The sequence below is a fragment of the Pelobates fuscus genome, chromosome 7 (assembly GCF_036172605.1).
Source record: "Pelobates fuscus isolate aPelFus1 chromosome 7, aPelFus1.pri, whole genome shotgun sequence".
Taxonomy (NCBI): domain Eukaryota; kingdom Metazoa; phylum Chordata; class Amphibia; order Anura; family Pelobatidae; genus Pelobates; species Pelobates fuscus.
In genome coordinates this window covers 3,347,178-3,372,515 of record NC_086323.1, presented here as the reverse complement: position 1 = coordinate 3,372,515, position 25,338 = coordinate 3,347,178, and the positions used below count along the sequence as shown (strand labels likewise).

Genomic DNA, 25,338 nt, shown 5'->3' with positions numbered 1-25,338 from the left:
TCCTCTATTACACAAACATTGCAGTCTCCGCAAGACACAATGATCTCATTCTTTGCCATGACACAGTGCTTGCAGTCTCTCCCATGACACAGTGCTTGCAGTCTCCCCATGACACACTGTGTGCAGTCTCTCCCATGACACAATGTGTGCAGTCTCTCCCATGACACAGTGAGTGCAGTCCCTCCCATGACACAGTGAGTGCAGTCTCTCCCATGACACAATGTGTAGAGTCTCCTTATGAAACAGTGCTTGCAGTCTCTCCCATGACACAGTGCTTGCAGTCTCTCCCATGACACAATGAGTGCAGTCTCTCCATTGACACAATGAGTACAGTCTCCCCATGACACAGTGATTGCAGTCTCTCCCATGACACAATGAGTACAGTCTCCCCAGGACACAATGAGTACAGTCTCCCCATGACACAGTAGTTGCAGTCACCCCATGACACAGTGGTTGCAGTCTCCCCACGGCACAGTGGTTGCAGTCTCTCCCATGACACAATGAGTGCAGTCTCTCCCATGACACAATGTGTAGAGTCTCTCCCATGACACAGTGCTTGCAGTCTCTCCCATGACACAATGAGTGCAGTCTCTCCCATGACACAATGAGTGCAGTCTCTCCATTGACACAATGAGTGCAGTCTCTCCCGTGACACAGTGCTTGCAGTCTCTCCATTGACACAATGCTTGCAGTCTTCCCATGGCACAGTGGTTGCAGTCTCCCCATGACACAGTGCTTGCAGTCTCCCCATGGCACAGTGCTTGCAGTCTCCCCATGACACAGTGCTTGCAGTCTCCCCATGACACAGTGGTTGCAGTCTCCCCATGACACAATGAGTACAGTCTCCCCATGACACAGTGGTTGCAGTCTCTCCCATGAGAAAGTGCTTGCAGTCTCTCCCATGACACAATGAGTGCAGTCTCTCCATTGACACAGTGGTTGCAGTCTCCCCATGGCACAGTGGTTGCAGTCTCCCCATGACACAGTGCTCGCAGTCTCTCCCATGACACAATGAGTGCAGTCTCTCCATGACACAGTGCTCGCAGTCTCTCCCATGACAAAATGCAATCTCTCTATTGACATAATGAGTGCAGTCTCTCCCATGACACAGTGCTTCCAGTCTTCCCATTGACACAGTGCTTGCAGTCTCCCAATGACACAGTGGTTGCAGTCTCCCCATGACACAGTGGTTGCAGTCTCCCCATGGCACAATGAGTACAGTCTCCCCATGACACAATGAGTGCAGTCTCTCCATTGACACAAAGAGTGCAGTCTCTCCCATGACACAGTGCTTGCAGTCTCTCCATTGACACAATGCTTGCAGTCGTCCCATGGCACAGTGGTTGCAGTCTCCCCATGACACAGTGCTTGCAGTCTCCCCGTGACACAGTGCTTGCAGTCTCCCCATGACACAGTGGTTGCAGTCTCCCCATGACACAATGAGTACAGTCTCCCCATGACAGTGCTTGCAGTCTCACCATGGCACAGTGGTTGCAGTCTCCCCATGGCACAGGGCTTGCAGTCTCTCCCCATGACACAGTGCTTGTAGTTTCTCCATGGCACAGTGCTTGCAGTCTCCCCATGGCACAGTGAGTGCAGTCTCCCCATGACACAGTGGTTGCAGTCTCCCCATGACACAGTGGTTGCAGTCTCCCCATGACACAGTGGTTGCAGTCTCCCCATGACACAGTGGTTGCAGTCTCCCCATGGCACAGTGCTTGCAGTCTCCCCATGACACAATGTGTGCAGTCTCCCCATGGCACAGTGCTTGCAGTCTCCCCATGGCACAATAAGTACAGTCTCCCCATGGCACAGTGGTTGCAGTCTCTCTCATGACACAGTGCTTGCAGTCTCCCCATGACACAGTGCTTGCAGTCTCCCCATGGCACAGTAAGTTCAGTCTCCCCATGGCACAGTGAGTTCAGTCTCCCTATGACACAGTGGTTGCAGTCTCCCCATGGCACAGTGCTTGCAGTCTCCCCATGACACAATGTGTGCAGTCTCTCCATGGCACAGTGCTTGCAGTCTCCCCATGACACAATGTGTGCAGTCTCCCCATGGCACAGTGCTTGCAGTCTCCCCATGACACAATGTGTGCTGTCTCCCCATGGCACAGTGCTTGCAGTCTCCCCATGACACAATGAGTACAGTCTCCCCATGGCACGGTGGTTGCAGTCTCCCCATGGCACAGTGGTTGCAGTCTCCACATGACACAGTGGTTGCAGTCTCCCCATGGCACAGTGGTTGCAGTCTCCCCATGGCACAGTGCTTGCAGTCTCCCCATGGCACAGTGGTTGCAGTCTCTCCTATGACACAGTGCTTGCAGTCTCCCGATGACACAGTGCTTGCAGTCTCCCCATGACACAGTGCTTGCAGTCTCCCCATGGCACAGTGCTTGCAGTCTCTCCATGACACAATGTGTGCAGTCTCCCCATGGCACAATGCTTGCAGTCTCCCAATGACACAATGAGTACAGTCTCCCCATGGCACAGTGGTTGCAGTCTCTCCATGGCACAGTGCTTGCAGTCTCCCCATGGCACAGTGGTTGCAGTCTCCCCATGACACAGTGAGTGCAGTCTCCCCATGGCACAGTGCTTGCAGTCTCCCCATGACACAGTGCTGGCAGTCTCCCCATGACACAGTGCTGGCAGTCTCCCCATGACACAGTGCTTGCAGTCTCCCATGACACAATGGTTGCAGTCTCCCCATGGCACAGTGGTTGCAGTATCCCCATGACACAGTGCTTGCAGTCTCCCCATGACACAATGGTTGCAGTCTCCCCATGGCACAGTGGTTGCAGTCTCCCCATGACACAGTGCTTGCAGTCTCCCCATGACACAGTGCTTGCAGTCTCCCCATGGCACTGTACTTGCAGTCTTTCCATGACACAGTGGTTGCAGTCTCCCCATGGCACAGTGGTTGCAGTCTTCCCATGACACAGTGAGTGCAGTCTCCCCATGGCACAGTGCTTGCAGTCTCCCCATGACACAGGGCTGGCAGTCTCCCCATGACACAGTGCTTGCAGTCTCCCCATGGCACAGTGCTTGCAGTCTCCCCATGACACAATGGTTGCAGTCTCCCCATGGCACAGTGCTGGCAGTCTCCCCATGGCACAGTGCTGGCAGTCTCCCCATGGCACAGTGCTTGCAGTCTCCCCATGACACAATGGTTGCAGTCTCCCCATGGCACAGTGGTTGCAGTCTCCCCATGACACAGTGCTGGCAGTCTCCCCATGGCACAGTGCTTGCAGTCTCCCCATGACACAATGGTTGCAGTCTCCCCATAGCACAGTGGTTGCAGTCTCCCCATGGCACAGTGGTTGCAGTCTCCCCATGGCACAGTGCTTGCAGTCTCCCCATGGCACAGTGGTTGCAGTCTCTCCTATGACACAGTGCTTGCAGTCTCCCCATGACACAGTGCTTGCAGTCTCCCCATGGCACAGTGCTTGCAGTCTCCCCATGACACAATGTGTGCAGTCTCCCCATGGCACAATGCTTGCAGTCTCCCAATGACACAATGAGTACAGTCTCCCCATTGCACAGTGGTTGCAGTCTCTCCATGGCACAGTGCTTGCAGTCTCCCCATGGCACAGTGGTTGCAGTCTCCCCATGACACAGTGAGTGCAGTCTCCCCATGACACAGTGCTGGCAGTCTCCCCATGACACAGTGCTGGCAGTCTCCCCATGACACAGTGCTTGCAGTCTCCCATGACACAATGGTTGCAGTCTCCCCATGGCACAGTGGTTGCAGTATCCCCATGACACAGTGCTTGCAGTCTCCCCATGACACAATGGTTGCAGTCTCCCCATGGCACAGTGGTTGCAGTCTCCCCATGACACAGTGCTTGCAGTCTCCCCATGACACAGTGCTTGCAGTCTCCCCATGGCACTGTACTTGCAGTCTTTCCATGACACAGTGGTTGCAGTCTCCCCATGGCACAGTGGTTGCAGTCTTCCCATGACACAGTGAGTGCAGTCTCCCCATGGCACAGTGCTTGCAGTCTCCCCATGACACAGGGCTGGCAGTCTCCCCATGACACAGTGCTTGCAGTCTCCCCATGGCACAGTGCTTGCAGTCTCCCCATGGCACAGTGGTTGCAGTTTCCCCATGACACAATGAGTACAGTCTCCCCATGGCACAGTGCTTGCAGTCTCCCCATGGCACAGTGGTTGCAGTTTCCCCATGACACAATGAGTACAGTCTCCCCATGGCACAGTGCTTGCAGTCTCCCCATGGCACAGTGCTTGCAGTCTACCCATGGCACAGTGGTTGCAGTCTCCCCATGGCACAGTGCTTGCAGTCTCCTATTGGCACAGTGCTTGCAGTATCCCCATGGCACAGTGCTTGCAGTCTCCCAATGACACAGTGGTTGCAGTCTCCCCATGGCACCGTGCTTGCAATCTTTCCATGACACAGTGGTTGCAGTCTCCCCATGGCACAGTGGTTGCAGTCTCCCCATGACACAGTGAGTGCAGTATCCCCATGGCACAGTGCTTGCAGTCTCCCCATGACACAGTGCTGGCAGTCTCCCCATGACACAGTGCTGGCAGTCTCCCCATGACACAGTGCTTGCAGTCTCCCCATGACACAATGGTTGCAGTCTCCCCATGGCACAGTGGTTGCAGTCTCCCCATGACACAGTGCTTGCAGTCTCCCCATGACACAATGGTTGCAGTCTCCCCATGGCACAGTGGTTGCAGTCTCCCCATGACACAGTGCTTGCAGTCTCCCCATGACACAATGGTTGCAGTCTCCCCATGGCACAGTGCTGGCAGTCTCCCCATGGCACAGTGCTGGCAGTCTCCCCATGGCACAGTGCTTGCAGTCTCCCCATGACACAATGGTTGCAGTCTCCCCATGGCACAGTGGTTGCAGTCTCCCCATGACACAGTGCTGGCAGTCTCCCCATGGCACAGTGCTTGCAGTCTCCCCATGACACAATGGTTGCAGTCTCCCCATAGCACAGTGGTTGCAGTCTCCCCATGACACAGTGCTTGCAGTCTCCCCATGACACAATGGTTGCAGTCTCCCCATGGCACAGTGGTTGCAGTCTCCCCATGACACAGTGCTGGCAGTCTCCCCATGGCACAGTGCTTGCAGTCTCCCCATGACACAATGGTTGCAGTCTCCCCATGGCACAGTGGTTGCAGTCTCCCCATGACACAGTGCTTGCAGTCTCCCCATGACACAGTGCTTGCAGTCTCCCCATGACACAGTGCTTGCAGTCTCCCCATGACACAATGGTTGCAGTCTCCCCATGGCACAGTGGTTGCAGTCTCCCCATGACACAGTGCTGGCAGTCTCCCCATGGCACAGTGCTTGCAGTCTCCCCATGACACAGTGCTGGCAGTCTCCCCATGACACAGTGCTGGCAGTCTCCCCATGACACAGTGCTTGCAGTCTCCCCATGACACAATGGTTGCAGTCTCCCCATGGCACAGTGGTTGCAGTCTCCCCATGACACAGTGCTTGCAGTCTCCCCATGACACAATGGTTGCAGTCTCCCCATGGCACAGTGGTTGCAGTCTCCCCATGACACAGTGCTTGCAGTCTCCCCATGACACAATGGTTGCAGTCTCCCCATGGCACAGTGGTTGCAGTCTCCCCATGACACAGAGCTTGCAGTCTCCCCATGACACAATGGTTGCAGTCTCCCCATGGCACAGTGATTGCAGTCTCCCCATGGCACAGTGGTTGCAGTCTCCCCATGACACAGTGCTGGCAGTCTCCCCATGGCACAGTGCTTGCAGTCTCCCCATGACACAATGGTTGCAGTCTCCCCATGGCACAGTGGTTGCAGTCTCCCCATGACACAGTGCTTGCAGTCTCCCCATGGCACAGTGCTTGCAGTCTTTCCCATGACACAATGGTTGCAGTCTCCCCATGGCACAGTGGTTGCAGTCTCCCCATGACACAGTGCTTGCAGTCTCCCCATGACACAGTGCTTGCAGTCTCCCCATGACACAGTGCTTGCAGTCTTTCCCATGACACAGTGGTTGCAGTCTCCTCTATTAAACAAACATTGCAGTCTCCACATGACACAATGCTTGAATATTGCTTTAAATATTAGCTCAATCTAATAAAAGTTATGTGTTATTGCTTTGTGCATCCACGTGCTCAACCAAATGCGAATATGTCCTTTATCCACATTTCTTACAAATGATTCATTTATTTGATGTATAACAGCATGTAATAAGTGAATAGTAGAAGATTGGGAATGAGAGTGGTCGGGCGTGCAGTGTGTAATTACTGTGTCTTTAATCACAGTCTAAGTATAGTCTCCTCTTCCTGGACAGAGCCCTATTGTTCTACATCCCCCTGAGCGGGACATGGCTATAATCTGATCAGTGAGCAATAAACAGGGAAACAGGGGCTGCGAGAGGTCCCCCAATCCTCGCACTGTGTGTATCCCGCTGCCTTTAGAAGCTGTTAGAGAGCATTGTTCTCTTCATTCTGTGATTGCTTGATAAAGTAGACTGTAAGCTCTTGGGACCAGATTTCCCCTGTTTGAAGTGTTTATCCAATAGATGTGGTTATTGGATGCAGCGGCACTGGTTCTTCTAGCTCCGGATTGGACGGTCAGTATAGGGGGGGGTAATAATAATAGTATATAATAATAATAATAGTTAATAACTAACAATCTTTACTTCTGTCTTGTTTTAGATTCATTTTTTAATATAATTTCTTGTTTTATTGTATTTTACAATATTCACGGCTCTTTCCAAAAGCAAGAATTGTCAGGAATTTAAAGTGATTTCTACGAGAATTTTACATTTTAGGAATAAATAGCCAAACTGAAACAAAATCTCTAAGTCAGCTATGCTTCAAATTCAGTTACTTTAGTTTGCCATCCCATAGAGTGTCAGCTCCTATTCCTAGATCTTCTTCCATGTGAGTAGTTTGCCATCCCATAGAGTGTCAGCTCCTATTCCTGGATCTTCCATGTGAGTAGTTTGCCATCCCATAGAGTGTGAGCTCCTATTCCTGGATCTTCTTCCATGTGAGTAGTTTGCCATCCCATAGAGTGTCAGCTCCTATTCCTGGATCTTCTTCCATGTGAGTAGTTTGCCATCCCATAGAGTGCCAGCTCCTATTCCTGGATCTTCCATGTGAGTAGTTTGCCATCCCATAGAGTGTCAGCTCCTATTCCTGGATCTTCTTCCATGTGAGTAGTTTGCCATCCCATAGAGTGCCAGCTCCTATTCCTGGATCTTCCATGTGAGTAGTTTGCCATCCCATAGAGTGTCAGCTCCTATTCCTGGATCTTCTTCCATGTGAGTAGTTTGCCATCCCATAGAGTGCCAGCTCCTATTCCTGGATCTTCCATGTGAGTAGTTTGCCATCCCATAGAGTGTCAGCTCCTATTCCTGGATCTTCTTCCATGTGAGTAGTTTGCCATCCCATAGAGTGTCAGCTCCTATTCCTGGATCTTCCATGTGAGTAGTTTGCCATCCCATAGAGTGTCAGCTCCTATTCCTGGATCTTCTTCCATGTGAGTAGTTTGCCATCCCATAGAGTGCCAGCTCCTATTCCTGGATCTTCCATGTGAGTAGTTTGCCATCCCATAGAGTGTCAGCTCCTATTCCTGGATCTTCCATGTGAGTAGTTTGCCATCCCATAGAGTATGAGCTCCTATTCCTGGATCTTCTTCCATGTGAGTAGTTTGCCATCCCATAGAGTGCCAGCTCCTATTCCTGGATCTTCCATGTGAGTAGTTTGCCATCCCATAGAGTGTCAGCTCCTATTCCTGGATCTTCTTCCATGTGAGTAGTTTGCCATCCCATAGAGTGTCAGCTCCTATTCCTGGATCTTCCATGTGAGTAGTTTGCCATCCCATAGAGTGTCAGCTCCTATTCCTGGATCTTCCATGTGAGTAGTTTGCCATCCCATAGAGTATGAGCTCCTATTCCTAGATCTTCCATGTGAGTAGTTTGCCATCCCATAGAGTGTCAGCTTCTATTCCTAGATCTTCCATGTGAGTAGTTTGCCATCCCATAGAGTGTCAGCTCCTATTCCTGGATCTTCCATGTGAGTAGTTTGCCATCCCATAGAGTGTCAGCTCCTATTCCTGGATCTTCTTCCATGTGAGTAGTTTGCCATCCCATAGAGTGTGAGCTCCTATTCCTGGATCTTCTTCCATGTGAGTAGTTTGCCATCCCATAGAGTGTCAGCTCCTATTCCTGGATCTTCTTCCATGTGAGTAGTTTGCCATCCCATAGAGTGTCAGCTCCTATTCCTGGATCTTCTTCCATGTGAGTAGTTTGCCATCCCATAGAGTGTGAGCTCCTATTCCTAGATCTTCCATGTGAGTAGTTTGCCATCCCATAGAGTGTCAGCTCCTATTCCTGGATCTTCCATGTGAGTAGTTTGCCATCCCATAGAGTGCCAGCTCCTATTCCTGGATCTTCCATGTGAGTAGTTTGCCATCCCATAGAGTGTCAGCTCCTATTCCTAGATCTTCCATGTGAGTAGTTTGCCATCCCATAGAGTGTGAGCTCCTTTTCCTGGATCTTCCATGTAAGTAGTTTGCCATCCCATAGAGTGTGAGCTCCTATTCCTAGATCTTCCATGTGAGTAGTTTGCCATCCCATAGAGTGTAAGCCCCTTTTCCTGGATCTTCCATGTGAGTAGTTTGCCATCCCATAGAGTGTGAGCTCCTATTCCTGGATCTTCTTCCATGTGAGTAGTTTGCCATCCCATAGAGTGTCAGCTCCTATTCCTGGATCTTCTTCCATGTGAGTAGTTTGCCATCCCATAGAGTGTGAGCTCCTATTCCTGGATCTTCCATGTGAGTAGTTTGCCATCCCATAGAGTGTCAGCTCCTATTGCTGGATCTTCCATGTGAGTAGTTTGCCATCCCATAGAGTGTCAGCTCCTATTCCTGGATCTTCCATGTGAGTAGTTTGCCATCCCATAGAGTGTAAGCCCCTTTTCCTGGATCTTCCATGTGAGTAGTTTGCCATCCCATAGAGTATGAGCTCCTATTCCTAGATCTTCCATGTGAGTAGTTTGCCATTCCATAGAGTGTAAGCCCCTTTTCCTGGATCTTCCATGTGAGTAGTTTGCCATCCCATAGAGTGTGAGCTCCTATTCCTGGATCTTCCATGTGAGTAGTTTGCCATCCCATAGAGTGTCAGCTCCTATTCCTGGATCTTCTTCCATGTGAGTAGTTTGCCATCCCATAGAGTGTCAGCTCCTATTCCTGGATCTTCTTCCATGTGAGTAGTTTGCCATCCCATAGAGTGTGAGCTCCTATTCCTGGATCTTCTTCCATGTGAGTAGTTTGCCATCCCATAGAGTGTCAGCTCCTATTCCTGGATCTTCTTCCATGTGAGTAGTTTGCCATCCCATAGAGTGTGAGCTCCTATTCCTGGATCTTCTTCCATGTGAGTAGTTTGCCATCCCATAGAGTGTCAGCTCCTATTCCTGGATCTTCCATGTGAGTAGTTTGCCATCCCATAGAGTGCCAGCTCCTATTCCTGGATCTTCCATGTGAGTAGTTTGCCATCCCATAGAGTGTCAGCTCCTATTCCTAGATCTTCCATGTGAGTAGTTTGCCATCCCATAGAGTGTGAGCTCCTTTTCCTGGATCTTCCATGTAAGTAGTTTGCCATCCCATAGAGTGTGAGCTCCTATTCCTAGATCTTCCATGTGAGTAGTTTGCCATCCCATAGAGTGTAAGCCCCTTTTCCTGGATCTTCCATGTGAGTAGTTTGCCATCCCATAGAGTGTGAGCTCCTATTCCTGGATCTTCTTCCATGTGAGTAGTTTGCCATCCCATAGAGTGTCAGCTCCTATTCCTGGATCTTCTTCCATGTGAGTAGTTTGCCATCCCATAGAGTGTGAGCTCCTATTCCTGGATCTTCCATGTGAGTAGTTTGCCATCCCATAGAGTGTCAGCTCCTATTGCTGGATCTTCCATGTGAGTAGTTTGCCATCCCATAGAGTGTCAGCTCCTATTCCTGGATCTTCCATGTGAGTAGTTTGCCATCCCATAGAGTGTAAGCCCCTTTTCCTGGATCTTCCATGTGAGTAGTTTGCCATCCCATAGAGTATGAGCTCCTATTCCTAGATCTTCCATGTGAGTAGTTTGCCATTCCATAGAGTGTAAGCCCCTTTTCCTGGATCTTCCATGTGAGTAGTTTGCCATCCCATAGAGTGTCAGCTCCTATTCCTGGATCTTCTTCCATGTGAGTAGTTTGCCATCCCATAGAGTGTCAGCTCCTATTCCTGGATCTTCTTCCATGTGAGTAGTTTGCCATCCCATAGAGTGTGAGCTCCTATTCCTGGATCTTCTTCCATGTGAGTAGTTTGCCATCCCATAGAGTGTCAGCTCCTATTCCTGGATCTTCTTCCATGTGAGTAGTTTGCCATCCCATAGAGTGTGAGCTCCTATTCCTGGATCTTCTTCCATGTGAGTAGTTTGCCATCCCATAGAGTGTCAGCTCCTATTCCTGGATCTTCCATGTGAGTAGTTTGCCATCCCATAGAGTGCCAGCTCCTATTCCTGGATCTTCCATGTGAGTAGTTTGCCATCCCATAGAGTGTCTGCTCCTATTCCTAGATCTTCCATGTGAGTAGTTTGCCATCCCATAGAGTGTGAGCTCCTTTTCCTGGATCTTCCATGTAAGTAGTTTGCCATCCCATAGAGTGTGAGCTCCTATTCCTAGATCTTCCATGTGAGTAGTTTGCCATCCCATAGAGTGTAAGCCCCTTTTCCTGGATCTTCCATGTGAGTAGTTTGCCATCCCATAGAGTGTGAGCTCCTATTCCTGGATCTTCTTCCATGTGAGTAGTTTGCCATCCCATAGAGTGTCAGCTCCTATTCCTGGATCTTCTTCCATGTGAGTAGTTTGCCATCCCATAGAGTGTGAGCTCCTATTCCTGAATCTTCCATGTGAGTAGTTTGCCATCCCATAGAGTGTCAGCTCCTATTGCTGGATCTTCCATGTGAGTAGTTTGCCATCCCATAGAGTGTCAGCTCCTATTCCTGGATCTTCCATGTGAGTAGTTTGCCATCCCATAGAGTGTAAGCCCCTTTTCCTGGATCTTCCATGTGAGTAGTTTGCCATCCCATAGAGTATGAGCTCCTATTCCTAGATCTTCCATGTGAGTAGTTTGCCATTCCATAGAGTGTAAGCCCCTTTTCCTGGATCTTCCATGTGAGTAGTTTGCCATCCCATAGAGTGTCAGCTCCTATTCCTGGATCTTCCATGTGAGTAGTTTGCCATCCCATAGAGTGTCAGCTCCTTTTCCTGGATCTTCCATGTGAGTAGTTTGCCATCCCATAGAGTGTCAGCTCCTATTCCTGGATCTTCCATGTGAGTAGTTTGCCATCCTATAGAGTGTCAGCTCCTATTCCTGGATCTTCCATGTGAGTAGTTTGCCATCCCATAGAGTGTCAGCTCCTATTCCTGGATCTTCCATGTGAGTAGTTTGCCATCCCATAGAGTGTGAGCTCCTATTCCTGGATCTTCCATGTGAGTAGTTTACCATCCCATAGAGTGTCAGCTCCTATTCCTGGATCTTCCATGTGAGTAGTTTGCCATCCCATAGAGTGTAAGCTCCTTTTCCTGGATCTTATTCCATGTGAGTAGTTTGCCATCCCATAGAGTGTCAGCTCCTATTCCTGGATCTTCTTCCATGTGAGTAGTTTGCCATCCCATAGAGTGTGAGCTCCTTTTCCTGGATCTTCCATGTGAGTTTTTTTGCCATCCCATAGAGTGTGAGCTCCTTTTCCTGGATCTTCTTCCATGTGAGTAGCTTGCCATCCCATAGAGTGTCAGCTCCTATTCCTGGATCTTCCATGTGAGTAGCTTGCCATCCCATAGAGTGTCAGCTCCTATTCCTGGATCTTCCATGTGAGTCGTTTGCCATCCCATAGAGTGTCAGCTCCTATTCCTGGATCTTCCATGTGAGTAGTTTGCCATCCCATTGAGTGTCAGCTCCTATTCCTGGATCTTCCATGTGAGTAGTTTGCCATCCCATAGAGTGTCAGCTCCTATTCCTGGATCTTCCATGTGAGTAGTTTGCCATCCCATTGAGTGTCAGCTCCTATTCCTGGATCTTCCATGTGAGTAGTTTGCCATCCCATTGAGTGTCAGCTCCTATTCCTGGATCTTCCATGTGAGTAGCTTGCCATCCCATAGGTTGTCAGCTCCTATTCCTGAATCTTCCATCTGAGTAGTTTGCCATCCCATAAAGTGTCAGCTCCTATTCCTGGATCTTCCATGTGAGTAGTTTGCCATCCCATAGAGTGTGAGCTCCTATTCCTGGATCTTCCATGTGAGTAGATTGCCATCCCATAGAGTGTCAGCTCCTATTCCTGGATCTTCCATGTGAGTAGTTTGCCATCCCATAGAGTGTGAGCTCCTATTCCTGGATCTTCCATGTGAGTAGTTTGCCATCCCATAGAGTGTCAGCTCCTATTCCTGGATCTTCCATGTGAGTAGTTTGCCATCCCATAGAGTGTAAGCTCCTTTTCCTGGATCTTATTCCATGTGAGTAGTTTGCCATCCCATAGAGTGTCAGCTCCTATTCCTGGATCTTCTTCCATGTGAGTAGTTTGCCATCCCATAGAGTGTCAGCTCCTATTCCTGGATCTTCTTCCATGTGAGTAGCTTGCCATCCCATAGAGTGTGAGCTCCTATTCCTGGATCTTCCATGTGAGTAGTTTGCCATCCCATAGAGTGTCAGCTCCTATTCCTGGATCTTCTTCCATGTGAATAGCTTGCCATCCCATAGAGTGTCAGCTCCTATTCCTGGATCTTCCATGTGAGTAGTTTTCCATCCTATAGAGTGTCAGCTCCTATTCCTAGATCTTCCATATGAGTAGTTTGCCATCCCATAGAGTGTCAGCTCCTATTCCTGGATCGTCTTCCATGTGAGTAGTTTGCCATCCCACAGAGTGTGAGCTCCTATTCCTGGATCTTCCATGTGAGTAGTTTGCCATCCTATAGAGTGTCAGCTCCTATTCCTGGATCTTCCATGTGAGTAGTTTGCCATCCCACAGAGTGTCAGCTCCTATTCCTAGATCGTCTTCCATGTAAGTAGTTTGCCATCCCATAGAGTGTCAGCTCCTATTCCTGGATCTTCTTCCATGTGAGAAGCTTGCCATCCCATAGAGTGTGAGCTCCTATTCCTGGATCTTCCATGTGAGTAGTTTGCCATTCCATAGAGTGTCAGCTCCTATTCCTGGATCTTCTTCCATGTGAGTAGCTTGCCATCCCATAGAGTGTCAGCTCCTATTCCTAGATCTTCCATGTGAGTAGTTTGCCATCCCATAGAGTGTGAGCTCCTATTCCTAGATCTTCCATGTGAGTAGTTTGCCATCCCATAGAGTGTGAGCTCCTATTCCTGGATCTTCCATGTGAGTAGTTTGCCATCCCATAGAGTGTGAGCTCCTATTCCTGGATCTTCCATGTGAGTAGTTTGCCATCCCATAGAGTGTCAGCTCCTATTCCTGGATCTTCCATGTGAGTAGTTTGCCATCCCATAGAGTGTCAGCTCCTATTCCTGGATCTTCTTCCATGTGAGTAGTTTGCCATCCCATAGAGTGTGAGCTCCTATTCCTGGATCTTCCATGTGAGTAGTTTGCCATCCCATAGAGTGTCAGCTCCTATTCCTAGATCTTCCATGTGAGTAGTTTGCCATCCTATAGAGTGTCAGCTCCTATTCCTAGATCTCACATGTGAGTAGTTTGCCATCCCATAGAGTGTGAGCTCCTATTCCTGGATCTTCTTCCATGTGAGTAGTTTGCCATCCCATAGAGTGTGAGCTCCTATTCCTGGATCTTCCATGTGAGTAGTTTGCCATCCCATAGAGTGTCAGCTCCTATTCCTGGATCTTCCATGTGAGTAGTTTGCCATCCCATAGAGTTTGAGCTCCTATTCCTGGATCTTCCATGTGAGTAGTTTGCCATCCCATAGAGTGTCAGCTCCTATTCCTGGATCTTCTTCCATGTGAGTAGTTTGCCATCCCATAGAGTGTCAGCTCCTATTCCTGGATCTTCCATGTGAGTAGCTTGCCATCCCATAGAGTGTGAGCTCCTATTCCTGGATCTTCCATGTGAGTAGTTTGCCATCCCATAGAGTGTCAGCTCCTATTCCTGGATCTTCCATGTGAGTAGTTTGCCATCCCATAGAGTGTCAGCTCCTATTCCTGGATCTTCCATGTGAGTAGTTTGCCATCCCAAAGAGTGTCAGCTCCTATTGCTGGATCTTCCATGTGAGTAGTTTGCCATCCTATAGAGTGTCAGCTCCTATTCCTGGATCTTCTTCCATGTGAGTAGTTTGCCATCCCATAGAGTGTCAGCTCCTTTTCCTGGATCTTCTTCCATGTGAGTAGTTTGCCATCCCATAGAGTGTGAGCTCCGATTCCTGGATCTTCCATGTGAGTAGTTTGCCATCCCATAGAGTGTGAGCTCCTATTCCTTGATCTTCCATGTGAGTAGTTTGCCATCCCATAGAGTGTCAGCTCCTATTCCTAGATCTTCCATGTGAGTAGTTTGCCATCCCATAGAGTGTGAGCTCCTATTCCTGGATCTTCCATGTGAGTAGTTTGCCATCCCATAGAGTGTCAGCTCCTATTCCTGGATCTTCCATGTGAGTAGTTTGCCATCCCATAGAGTGTCAGCTCCTATTCCTGGATCTTCCATGTGAGTATCTTGCCATCCCATAGAGTGTGAGCTCCTATTCCTGGATCTTCCATGTGAGTAGTTTGCCATCCCACAGAGTGTCAGCTCCTATTCCTAGATCGTCTTCCATGTAAGTAGTTTGCCATCCCGTGGAGTGTGAGCTCCTTTTCCTGGGTCTTTCTCACCTTCTGTTAACACTTTGTGTCTTTAATTTGCTTGTCGTACCCAAATGTAAAATTGCAGAGTTGCAGCAGAAATACTGAATATAAAGTAGTGATCGCTGCTGTGTTATACAGCTCTCATGTTTCATGTAAAATAAAAGGTTATGTATCTGTGAGCTACTTCTATGTATAAATTCAGGTGATTATTTTGTACTGCACAACTACTTGTGCATGCTTCATTCTCAATAAATGTGTTCTATAAGAATGCTTTGCTTAATACCGCTACATTGATTGTAATTTTTGTTCCCAGCGTCCTAACAGTGTTCTTCAAACAATTTTCACGCTACACATCCAGTCAGTAAGAAAGTTAAAGTGACGCCCTGACGTTTGAGCCAAATTAAGCCCTAACCACCAGCGGGGCACGGCAATTTCTGAAGGTGACAAATTGTGAACCATTCTTTTGAATATATTTATATACTGATTGTATGGCAGCCAGGACTATAATTAAACTGAATTTAGCGGACCTGTGTCAGCAGTCAGTGTTCTGCCGCTGTTTGATGGGTGCATTGTCTGACAGCAAGCTGAAATAGTTTTGGTGCTCAGTACCTCTATGTAGACTGTGGCCTGAGTTTTAGACGTTGTAGAGTCAGTTATAGACATGCTATTAGTTTTGCATTTTTAGATTTCTTTGGGGTGAAAAAGCAGTCCCCAAATTAAAATAAATCCATGGTAACGGTTCCGCAGCGTGTACACCAGGCTATTTCATATGGGGCTTTCTGGGTATTTTATTTTTTATTTTTTTTGCTCATTTAATCACCAATTCCTGCTTAAAAAACAAATGGGACCTAAAATGTATTTGTATCATAAGAATCCTCGCTTCATGTTATAACAAGTTCTGATTGTTTTAGTTTAATGACGTCTATTTAAATATTACTGCAATCTCTTACATTCAGTGATCATTGAATCCTCTGCCTTTGGTCGGACAGAGCATTAGACTATGGTCTGGCCTGCTTCGCTCCTTGCACAGGATGGTGACGTCATCTCTCTGTGTGGGCTACCACGCAGTTCAGACTTGTGCCCGCATACCACATGCTCTCCGTGTATCTATACTGCCCAAACTGCCTCTCTGTTCCGACTGTGATGCTGGTCTGTATTATACAGTCACTGGCTATTTGGGACTCAACTTGATTATACTAGGTTCTTGTCTTCTTCTTCCTGATATATGGAATTCTAATGAATTCAATATTGTAAGAGACTACTGATATTTAATGGTTGGCACAAAACGGCAGTAGGGGAGCCTGGGGAATCATATCCAGGGCACGGAGCATGTAGGCTGAACTTTTGCTGGGAACAGACCACAGTAGTTGATCCCTTGTGTTCCAACACTCACTTATGAGTAGACTGCAGGTTAGGAATCCCTGTGGTTACGCTCTAACTTACATGAGTGAGGGGACTGTAGCGGAATGCTAGTCCTGACAAGGACTTTTCCCCCCTGCTTGATCCGTGACGACTGGAACTCTGGAACAAGGTGCTGAAATGTGAATAGCTCTATTCCCCCCAGTAACTAAACGACACACAGTTCTTTTTATACCCATCCTCTATACAAAACATACACAAGCCCCTCCCAGGCGACCCATTGTCTGAGAGATAATGGAGTCAAAACTGAGTAACTCAATTATCTCTCAGGTACAGGAAAATATATAACATATACTTAAAACACCCCAAAAACATATTCATTTTTCACAGGAACCCTACAATTCGAATAGCTCTGATCTGAGTGCCCAACATATCCAAATAGCGCTTAGATCTGTTCGGTAGAACGGAATCGCCATTCGGGTAAAGTTCCATGAGAATGAGGGTGACGTGCCGTCTGCTTTCGGGGGTTCCTGTGCGAACACTGATGAACACTCTCCCTGGCTTTTAGGGAGCAAATGCTCCCCCCAGTTGGTAGTTCTCATCACCCGAACGTCGTTCGTATAGATGGTTAGAAGTAGAACGGTCAGCGGTACGAACTCCGCCTGGGTTCGTGGACTTGCGTGGCCGTAAATAGTTCCAGGCGTTCGACGACCATGTACCGCTGACTGTGTTCGGAAGACAAAATGGCCATCTTGCACTGGACCACGTGCATTCGGTTATACGAATGGTGGCCACCCAGGGAAACACTTGAGTTAATGTGTTAAGGTGTTAATTTGTGCTTAACAGCCAAGGGTGGTCTGTGTTCAGAGGGGTATAAAAGGGGGGTCCACACACCATCCATTCGGGAGACGAACAAGGGGGTACGGGGAATGAGTCTGCTACAGGAACCACGAGAGAGTGATTACTGTGGTCTGCACCCACTGGAGGTTTGGCTCCCAAACTAGATCAACAGGGACTTTAACCCCCAGCTGACCACCAGGGACCACAGCACATAATGTGGGAAAAGTGTGTGTACTCTGCAAGGAAGTGGGTAAAACAAAGCACACACAGTACACACACCACATCTAGATATTAGACAGCCAGTACACACACACATACCATACCACGATCATCACACACACACACACACACACACACACACACATTAAAAACAGCCATTACAGACAGCCAGCATTCACCACATCCAAACACAGTATAATCAGCACACACTACATACAGCCACAACCAACACATACCACAAACATTACACAAAGCTAACACATACCACAAACATTGCACACAGCCAGCACATACCACAAACATTACACATAGCTAACACATACCACAAACATTACACACAGCCAGCACATACCACAAACATTACACACAGCCAGCACATACCACAAACATTACACATAGCTAACACATACCACAAACATTACACACAGCCAGCACATACCACAAACATTACATACAGCTAACACATACCACAAACATTACACACAGCCAGCACATACCACAAACATTACACACAGCCAGCACATACCACAAACATTACACACAGCTAACACATACCACAAACATTACATACAGCTAACACTACCACAAACATTGCACACAGCTAACACATACCACAAACATTGCACACAGCCAGCACATACCACAAACATTACACACAGCCAACACATACCACAAACATTGCACACAGCCAACACATACCACAAACATTGCACACAACCAAGGCCCTGGGGAGATAGCGCAGCTAAGCGGACAAGGGCACATGTAGGAGTGTGGGGATAGATGCATTGGATTGGTTGGGAAAGAGTGTATGGGTGGGATTATGTTCTGTGTAAGTTAGTGTGGGGGAGGTCTTACCTCAGTGCCACTTGGGATTCGGGCCAGCAAACAGATTCCCTCCCGCCCGCCCCATTGGTATATTTAGTCACAGCTAGCCGGGGTTATGTCCTTGCCAATTGAGTTTGAGGGGTTACGTTTAAGTATATGGAATGAGATGAACACGTTTTTAAGGTCTCAACCTCCCCTGCTTCAAAGGTTAACATTAGGTTGCCTGAGGTCTCGTGCCCATCGAGCGTGGATAAGGTCGGCTGATGGCGGGCATTGGAAAGATATGATTTTTATGACGAGGGGGGAGGTGAGACGAAGTGGTGATTAGGAACCACTGGATGTTTATTGGCAAGGACGGTTGGGTCACTGTTTAACACTATATGGGTGGAGTTATATATGTATATATGTTAATTTATGCTTATTTATGTCTAACGTTTTTGGTTACAGAAAAAGAAGAGATTTAATAAATAAAGTTATGGATGTGTTATGCAGTAACTTAGTTTGTGATAATAAATGCTGTGGCCTGTTTCATCCATACTAAGTGGTCTCTCGTTATTGGGGGGTTGAATGGGGTTAGATTTTGTTCTAGGCTGCATCGTGATTCCCCACTACGTACATACAAAACATACTACACACAGCCAAGACATACCACAAACATTGCACACAGCCAAGACATACCACAAACATTGCACACAGCCAAGACATACCACAAACATTGCACACAGCCAAGACATACTACAAACATTGCACACAGCCAAGACATACCACAAACATTGCACACAGCCAAGACATACCACAAACATTGCACACAGCCAAGACATACTACAAACATTGCACACAGCCAAGACATACCACAAACATTGCACACAGCCAAGACATACCACAAACATTGCACACAGCCAAGACATACCACAAACATTGCACACAGCAGACATGCGCACAGAACCTGCCTATTTCTCCATGACATGCATGGCATAGTAGTTAAACCCATTTCCATAATTATTAGTTATGAGCCTGTATGTACTATTTTTATACAGTGCCGCAGAATAAGTTTGTACAAATAACAATGTAAGTACTAGATATCCTGTAAAGCAGATTGTGATGGTCAAATCTACTCGATAATTGTATTTTATTTTTTAGAGATGGAAAATCCTGAGCTGATTGGGAAACACGGCACAGCACCAGACACAATGGCCACCCCTAACGGTACACACTGCCCCATGACAGACCAACTAAGGCGAAAACTTAAATTCTTCTTCATGAATCCCTGCGAGAAATTCCGAGCCCGTGGCCGTAAGCCGTGGAAACTGTGTATTCAGATTTTAAAAATCGCCATGGTAACAGTTCAGGTACGTTAATCTGTCCCATTATGACAGAAAGCATCCTTCACAATCAGTAAGCTCATTCCTTATTAAGAACTCCTCACAGTAATGTGCTCTGACAGTTTGAAAGCCCACATTAATATACTTTGTGATAAACATTTACATTAACATACTAATAAACGTTTACATTAATATACTATGTAATAGCAGGTCACATTAATATGCTGTGTAATAAACGCTTACATTAATATACTAAGAGTAAAACAAGGTCACATTAAAGGGACACTATAGTCACCAAAACAACTACAGCTTAAAGTACGGCTTACAGCTTAAAGGGATACTCCAGGCACCCAGACCACTTCTGCCAATCGATGCTCCTAGTGCTCGCTGAGGATTCCAAGCACTCCAACCTACACCATCAGCACTGCAGACCCCACTTCCAGCGATGCAGCTGCGCCGGGGTCTCGCCGTCTCCACCCACCCTGGATCCACGACCAGGATCCAGCTCCCAGTGGGTGAACCTCTCCTAAATCCAGAGAGCGTAGCAGGAACAAATCAAGCTATTGCAAGAGCTTACTCTGGGGAGTAAGTGATTATAGCATTCCCCAGAGTGTAGGTATCCCTTCCCCCAAACATGAGCCAAGGCTTCAAGAAAGGTTCAAGATGATCTGATTTTAATGACCACACACTGGCTTTTATGCAAGTGCCCACAGGGTGGGACACAGTACAACCAATCACAGACAATACAAACAAAACACTCCCACAGTGATATCACAATCCCTCCTCTCTATCCTGGAGATAATTGGGAGGTAATCAAATTATCTCCCAGGACAGAGGCAAGACTCCATTAACCACATGGTTACAAAAAGACATAAAATTACACAATGTTACAATTACTACATAAAACATATACATGCAACGTATCCCCAGATAGCTTAGATCTGAGCGCACATTATTACCGAATGGCGCTCAGATCACATACATACAGTTCAATCGCCATGGCGTCAAAGTCTTTTCCATAGTCTTTTGTTACACGAATAGGCTCCATGGCATAGCTATCTGGGGTAGCACTACTCACATACTGAAAGTCAGAAATATGCAGAAATGCAGGGGAAAATACAGCTATCAGCACAGGGGCCATAGTTGGAAGGCAGGAGGCTAGCCAGTAGTCCCCTCCAGGCACAAGTGGCGAAGGGCACTTCGTCACACAACTTCCCTTTGGGGGGAAGACTAAACAGGTACCTGACCTTCTGCCGGTCAGTACCTAGGTTAGTCGGGCAGCCCACCCACAAAGAAAAATAAGCAGAGTAACTCCCCCACAATAACTGGTTACTACACCTGGGTAGAGGAAAAACTTGTCCATGTCCAGGTGCCTCACCACGGCTGTGCTGGGTACTGGTAAGCTGCCTTGGTGGGTTGCTGAGTGGGCAGAGACCAGCGGTACTCTGCCCTGGTGCCAGCGCTAACACGGACGTAGCCTGGTTAGAGCCTGGCTGTTGGAGGGGGAGACCGACTGTCTCCCCTTTGGATACACAGCTCTGCTGCTGGAGGGGGAGACCGACTGTCTCCCCTTTGGCTAAACAGCCCTGTTGCTGGAGGACAGGACCGACCATCTCTGCCCCCGGTAGCCCAGCCTGCCGCTGGGGAATGGAGACTGGGCTCCCAATTCCCTGTATATTGCTCTGCCGCTGGGGAATGGAGACTGGGCTCCCAATTCCCTGTACATTGCTCTGCCGCTGGGGAATGGAGACTGGGCTCCCAATTCCCTGCATATTACACTGCCGCTGGGGATCTGAGCTGACCGTCCAGCATCCCTGTAGCTCAATCTGCCGCTGGGAAGGAAGGACACTGCTTTCCTCTCCCTGCAAGGTACACTGCCGCTGGGGAAAGGAGACACGGCTCTCTATTGCCTGCAAATCAATCTGCCGCCCGGGATCTGGGCTGACCGCCCAGCATCCCTGTAGGGCCGGTGGAGAGACCTCAGTCCCATCTCCACATGCCGCCTGGGGTTCCTCCCAGTAAAGCTCTACAATATCTTCCCAGTTGAATGGGTCTGGATCTGGGTCTGCTGAGCCTTCCCAATGGAGTGGAAGAGATCTCGGTAATCCTGCTCCAGTTCCCACTCCAGGGTTGCTAGGTGAGCCAGGTCTTGCTCTACCTCATGGGGATCATCCCAGTCATGCCTAGCCTCCCTCTCATAGAAAATATCCTGAAGTCTGGTCTCCGCAGGGTTCCCGAAGTCAGGCTCTGCAAAGGACTCCCATAACAAGCCAGGACCATCAAACTCCTCTCCCTCTGGCTTGTCATGCTTGGCTGTCCAGGGTATATACTGTGCCATATACCACCAGAGCGCCTGGTAGGCATCACCCATTCCTCCAGGGGCTGCTCTCCCAGGAAGGGCTTCCGTAGGGCCACTTGCTTCTGCAACCGCTCCTCTTCACTGGGCTCTCACCCTGCTGGTATTGTACATTATCCAGGGCCTGGTACCAGATGGTTTCCAGATGCCTTTCCGGCAATCCAGGTCCTCCTCCTTGTATGACACTGCTGGTTCAGTTCTGTTGCTTTTAGGGTCGCTGTACTGGGACATGCGTTGCCCCAACTTGTAAATCCATGGAATGGTGTCTTCTGTAGCTGTCCTTCTGGCTGTGGGAACGATCCCGCCGCTTGCCACCAATTGTGACGGAACGCTGGCACTCCGACTGAGTACCTCCGCCAATCGATGCTCCTAGTGCTCGCTGAGGATTCCAAGCACTCCAACCTACACCATCAGCACTGCAGACCCCACTTCCAGCGATGCAGCTGCGCCGGGGTCTCGCCGTCTCCACCCACCCTGGATCCACGACCAGGATCCAGCTCCCAGTGGGTGAACCTCTCCTAAATCCAGAGAGCGTAGCAGGAACAAATCAAGCTATTGCAAGAGCTTACTCTGGGGAGTAAGTGATTATAGCATTCCCCAGAGTGTAGGTATCCCTTCCCCCAAACATGAGCCAAGGCTTCAAGAAAGGTTCAAGATGATCTGATTTTAATGACCACACACTGGCTTTTATGCAAGTGCCCACAGGGTGGGACACAGTACAACCAATCACAGACAATACAAACAAAACACTCCCACAGTGATATCACAATCCCTCCTCTCTATCCTGGAGATAATTGGAAAGTAATCAAATTATCTCCCAGGACAGAGGCAAGACTCCATTAACCACATGGTTACAAAAATACATAAAATTACACAATGTTACAATTACTACATAAAACATATACATGCAACATATCCCCAGATAGCTTAGATCTGAGTGCACATTATTATTGAATGGCGCTCAGATCACATAAATACAATTCAATCGCCATGGAGCCAAAGTCTTTTCCATAGTCTTTCGTTACACGAATAGGCTCCATGGCCTAGCTATCTGGGGTAGCACTACTCACATACTGAAAGTCAGAAATATGCAGAAATACACAAATAAACCTTTCTGCAGGGGAAATACAGCTATCAGCACAGTGGCCATAGTTGGAAGGCAGGAGGCTAGCCAGTAGTCCCCTCCAGGCACAATTGGCGAAGGGCACTTCGTCATAGCTATCTACTAGACAGCCACTAGAGGGCACTTTCTAGATTATAGCACAGAAATCCTGTGCTAGAGCGTCGCTGGACATCCTCACGTTGTGTGAGGACCTCCAGCGTCGCTCATTTCTCCATAGGAAAGCACTGAAAAGCATTAGGTCTCCCCTGCCAGTGGACGGGATCAGACTCGCCCACCGGCTGACGCAATCACAGGAAGGAGCGGCGCGGAGAAAGTAGCAGCGATGTGGGACATCGTCGCTGCCTCTGGTAAGTCACTGAAGGGGTTTTCACCCCTTCAGCAACGGGGATTGGGAGGGAGAGGGGACCTGCAGTGCTAGGAAAACTGACTGTTTTCCTGGCACTGGAGTTTCCCTTTAATGTATTTGTTCTGGTGAATATAATCATTCAGTGTCTCCACAGCTCTGCATGCAGACACTGAACATTCCTCATAGAGATGCATTGATTTAATGCATTTTTTGGCTTGTATGACGTTTATGAACCTGTGCGGCCTGACCTGACCTATTGCTTGCTTGACTACACTTCTACTGTATCCTTATCTGTACCTTGCTGCGGACACGCTCATCCAGATATTGCGTTTGGGGTTCTATCTACTAAACCGTGGCATAAATACTGCCAACAGATATTTAGATTTGCCATTTCAAAGCCTCTTTACGAATAGAGAGATTAGAGAGTGCTGAAAAATGAACTTTAGAGGTGATGTGTTATAGATGAATCCTGGATTGAATAACTCTAGAACCTCTTTGGTAGAAGAAATTTAAATGATCACCTAATTAGAAATAGACCAGGAAAACAGACATCCTAACTCTGTAAAGGTAACTGAGGATATACATTTCCCTTGCCATCAGAAGGATATTAATTAATTTTGGCAGATGCCATGGAGGTACTGAAGAAGATAAGCAGAAGTGGAAACTTTAGACTGGGTACCAATATGGAACTGTCAGGATAATTGGTATTGCATCTTTCAACCTATGCAGAAGAGAGATGTTAAGGTTGTCCCTTTCCTGAGCATATTCCGTTTTGGAGAAAAGTTCCCTAGACCCATTGGATTGTATTCATAGTTATCACAGTCCAAGAGATTTCTATAGGAAAGTTAACCTCCTCCCGTGTGCCCATCTTATAGACCTATGGTGGAGGACCTGGATCAAAGTTCATTGTGCTGAGGTAATATGGCAGTCAACATCCTTTACTTACTTGATAAAGGAAACCATGTTCCCAGCTAGACCCTTAACTGGGAGGGCGCAAGGTGACTTCAGCAGACATTTATCTTTCACCATGAAGATGTAAAAATCAAAGTGACCTTCCACTGCAATCTGAGAAACCTGGTGATGTGGGGCAATGTATATGTACATTACTCAATATACTAGGAATAGAGTCTTTATGATAAATGACAGAAGAGTCCTGTAAACATACGTAGATCTAGAGTGGATATCAATCTGGCTGTAAGGAACAGAATCTTTGTGTTCTAGCTACTTTTGAAATTTCTCACAACAGCTCCCTCTAATTGAAGGTACCCATGACATTTGTATGGTGTCCTTTTTACATGTCTTTTCCTCTGGCAGATGAATGACCACTTCTCAAGGTTGAGATTTATCATGCTCTCTTCCTGGTGTAAAATACCTGGTTCCTGGAAGGAAGGGAATGAGAGTCCTTGGAGCAAAAGGGTCTCCTGAACCTTAGGTCTTTCCTGCCCTCTGCTGTTCTCTTGTTCCATTCACATAGGAAGATGCATCTTCAGGCCAGATACTGAGCCAAAGAACCCGACTAGTAGACACAGAGAAAGTCATATTTCTGACTATAGTATAACACAACCAATGGAGGCTCCTGAGCTGGAGACTATTGCGGACTTAATGACTTGTAAATTGTCAACAGACTAAAGGAAGATTATCTCTGATACGCTCCTCCAAATTATCCATACCAATCTCAGATCCTTAGAGATTGAAGTAAGAGCTTACAGCAGGATGAAACCAATGCCAGTTGCCACATAGGCTTTTATAGAGTATTTTATAGAAAGAAACAGGATTATTTAAAAGTTGCACTGCTGAAGGCAACAAAAAATGCATTAGGCTTGTCAGTAAAAGCAAAAAATTCAACAAACCACTGTGGTACTCCGCAGATGTGGCCAAAATAGTAAAAAACAAAAAGTTATCATTTAGTAATTATATTTAGTAAGTAAAGACAAATAAGTCAATGGGACCTGATGGAATACACCCAAAGTTATTAAATGAGCTTAGTGGTGTATTAGCAAAACCATTAACAGATTTATTTAACCAATCATTGGTAACAGTAGACATGTGCATGGGGAAAATTTTGGGTTAGGTTCGGCATTCCAAAATTCGGGACTTCGGAATTTCGGGACTTCTCTTGCAGCTGCTTAGTAGATAACTCCCTAATCCCCACGGT

General features: G+C 47.7%; 1 protein-coding gene across 1 annotated transcript in view; it reads left to right on the top strand.

The window, feature by feature from the left end:
• The first annotated feature begins 6,447 nt into the window (after nucleotides 1-6,447).
• The window catches only part of MCOLN3 (mucolipin TRP cation channel 3), a 132,782-nt gene continuing 113,891 nt past the window's right edge, over nucleotides 6,448-25,338 (top strand). Inside the window, exons 1-3 of the mRNA XM_063427637.1 lie at nucleotides 6,448-6,578; nucleotides 15,107-15,233; nucleotides 19,177-19,385. Coding sequence (XP_063283707.1) covers nucleotides 19,179-19,385 — 207 coding nt within the window. The 5' untranslated portion in view covers nucleotides 6,448-6,578; nucleotides 15,107-15,233; nucleotides 19,177-19,178. The remainder of the gene's footprint in view (nucleotides 6,579-15,106; nucleotides 15,234-19,176; nucleotides 19,386-25,338) is intronic.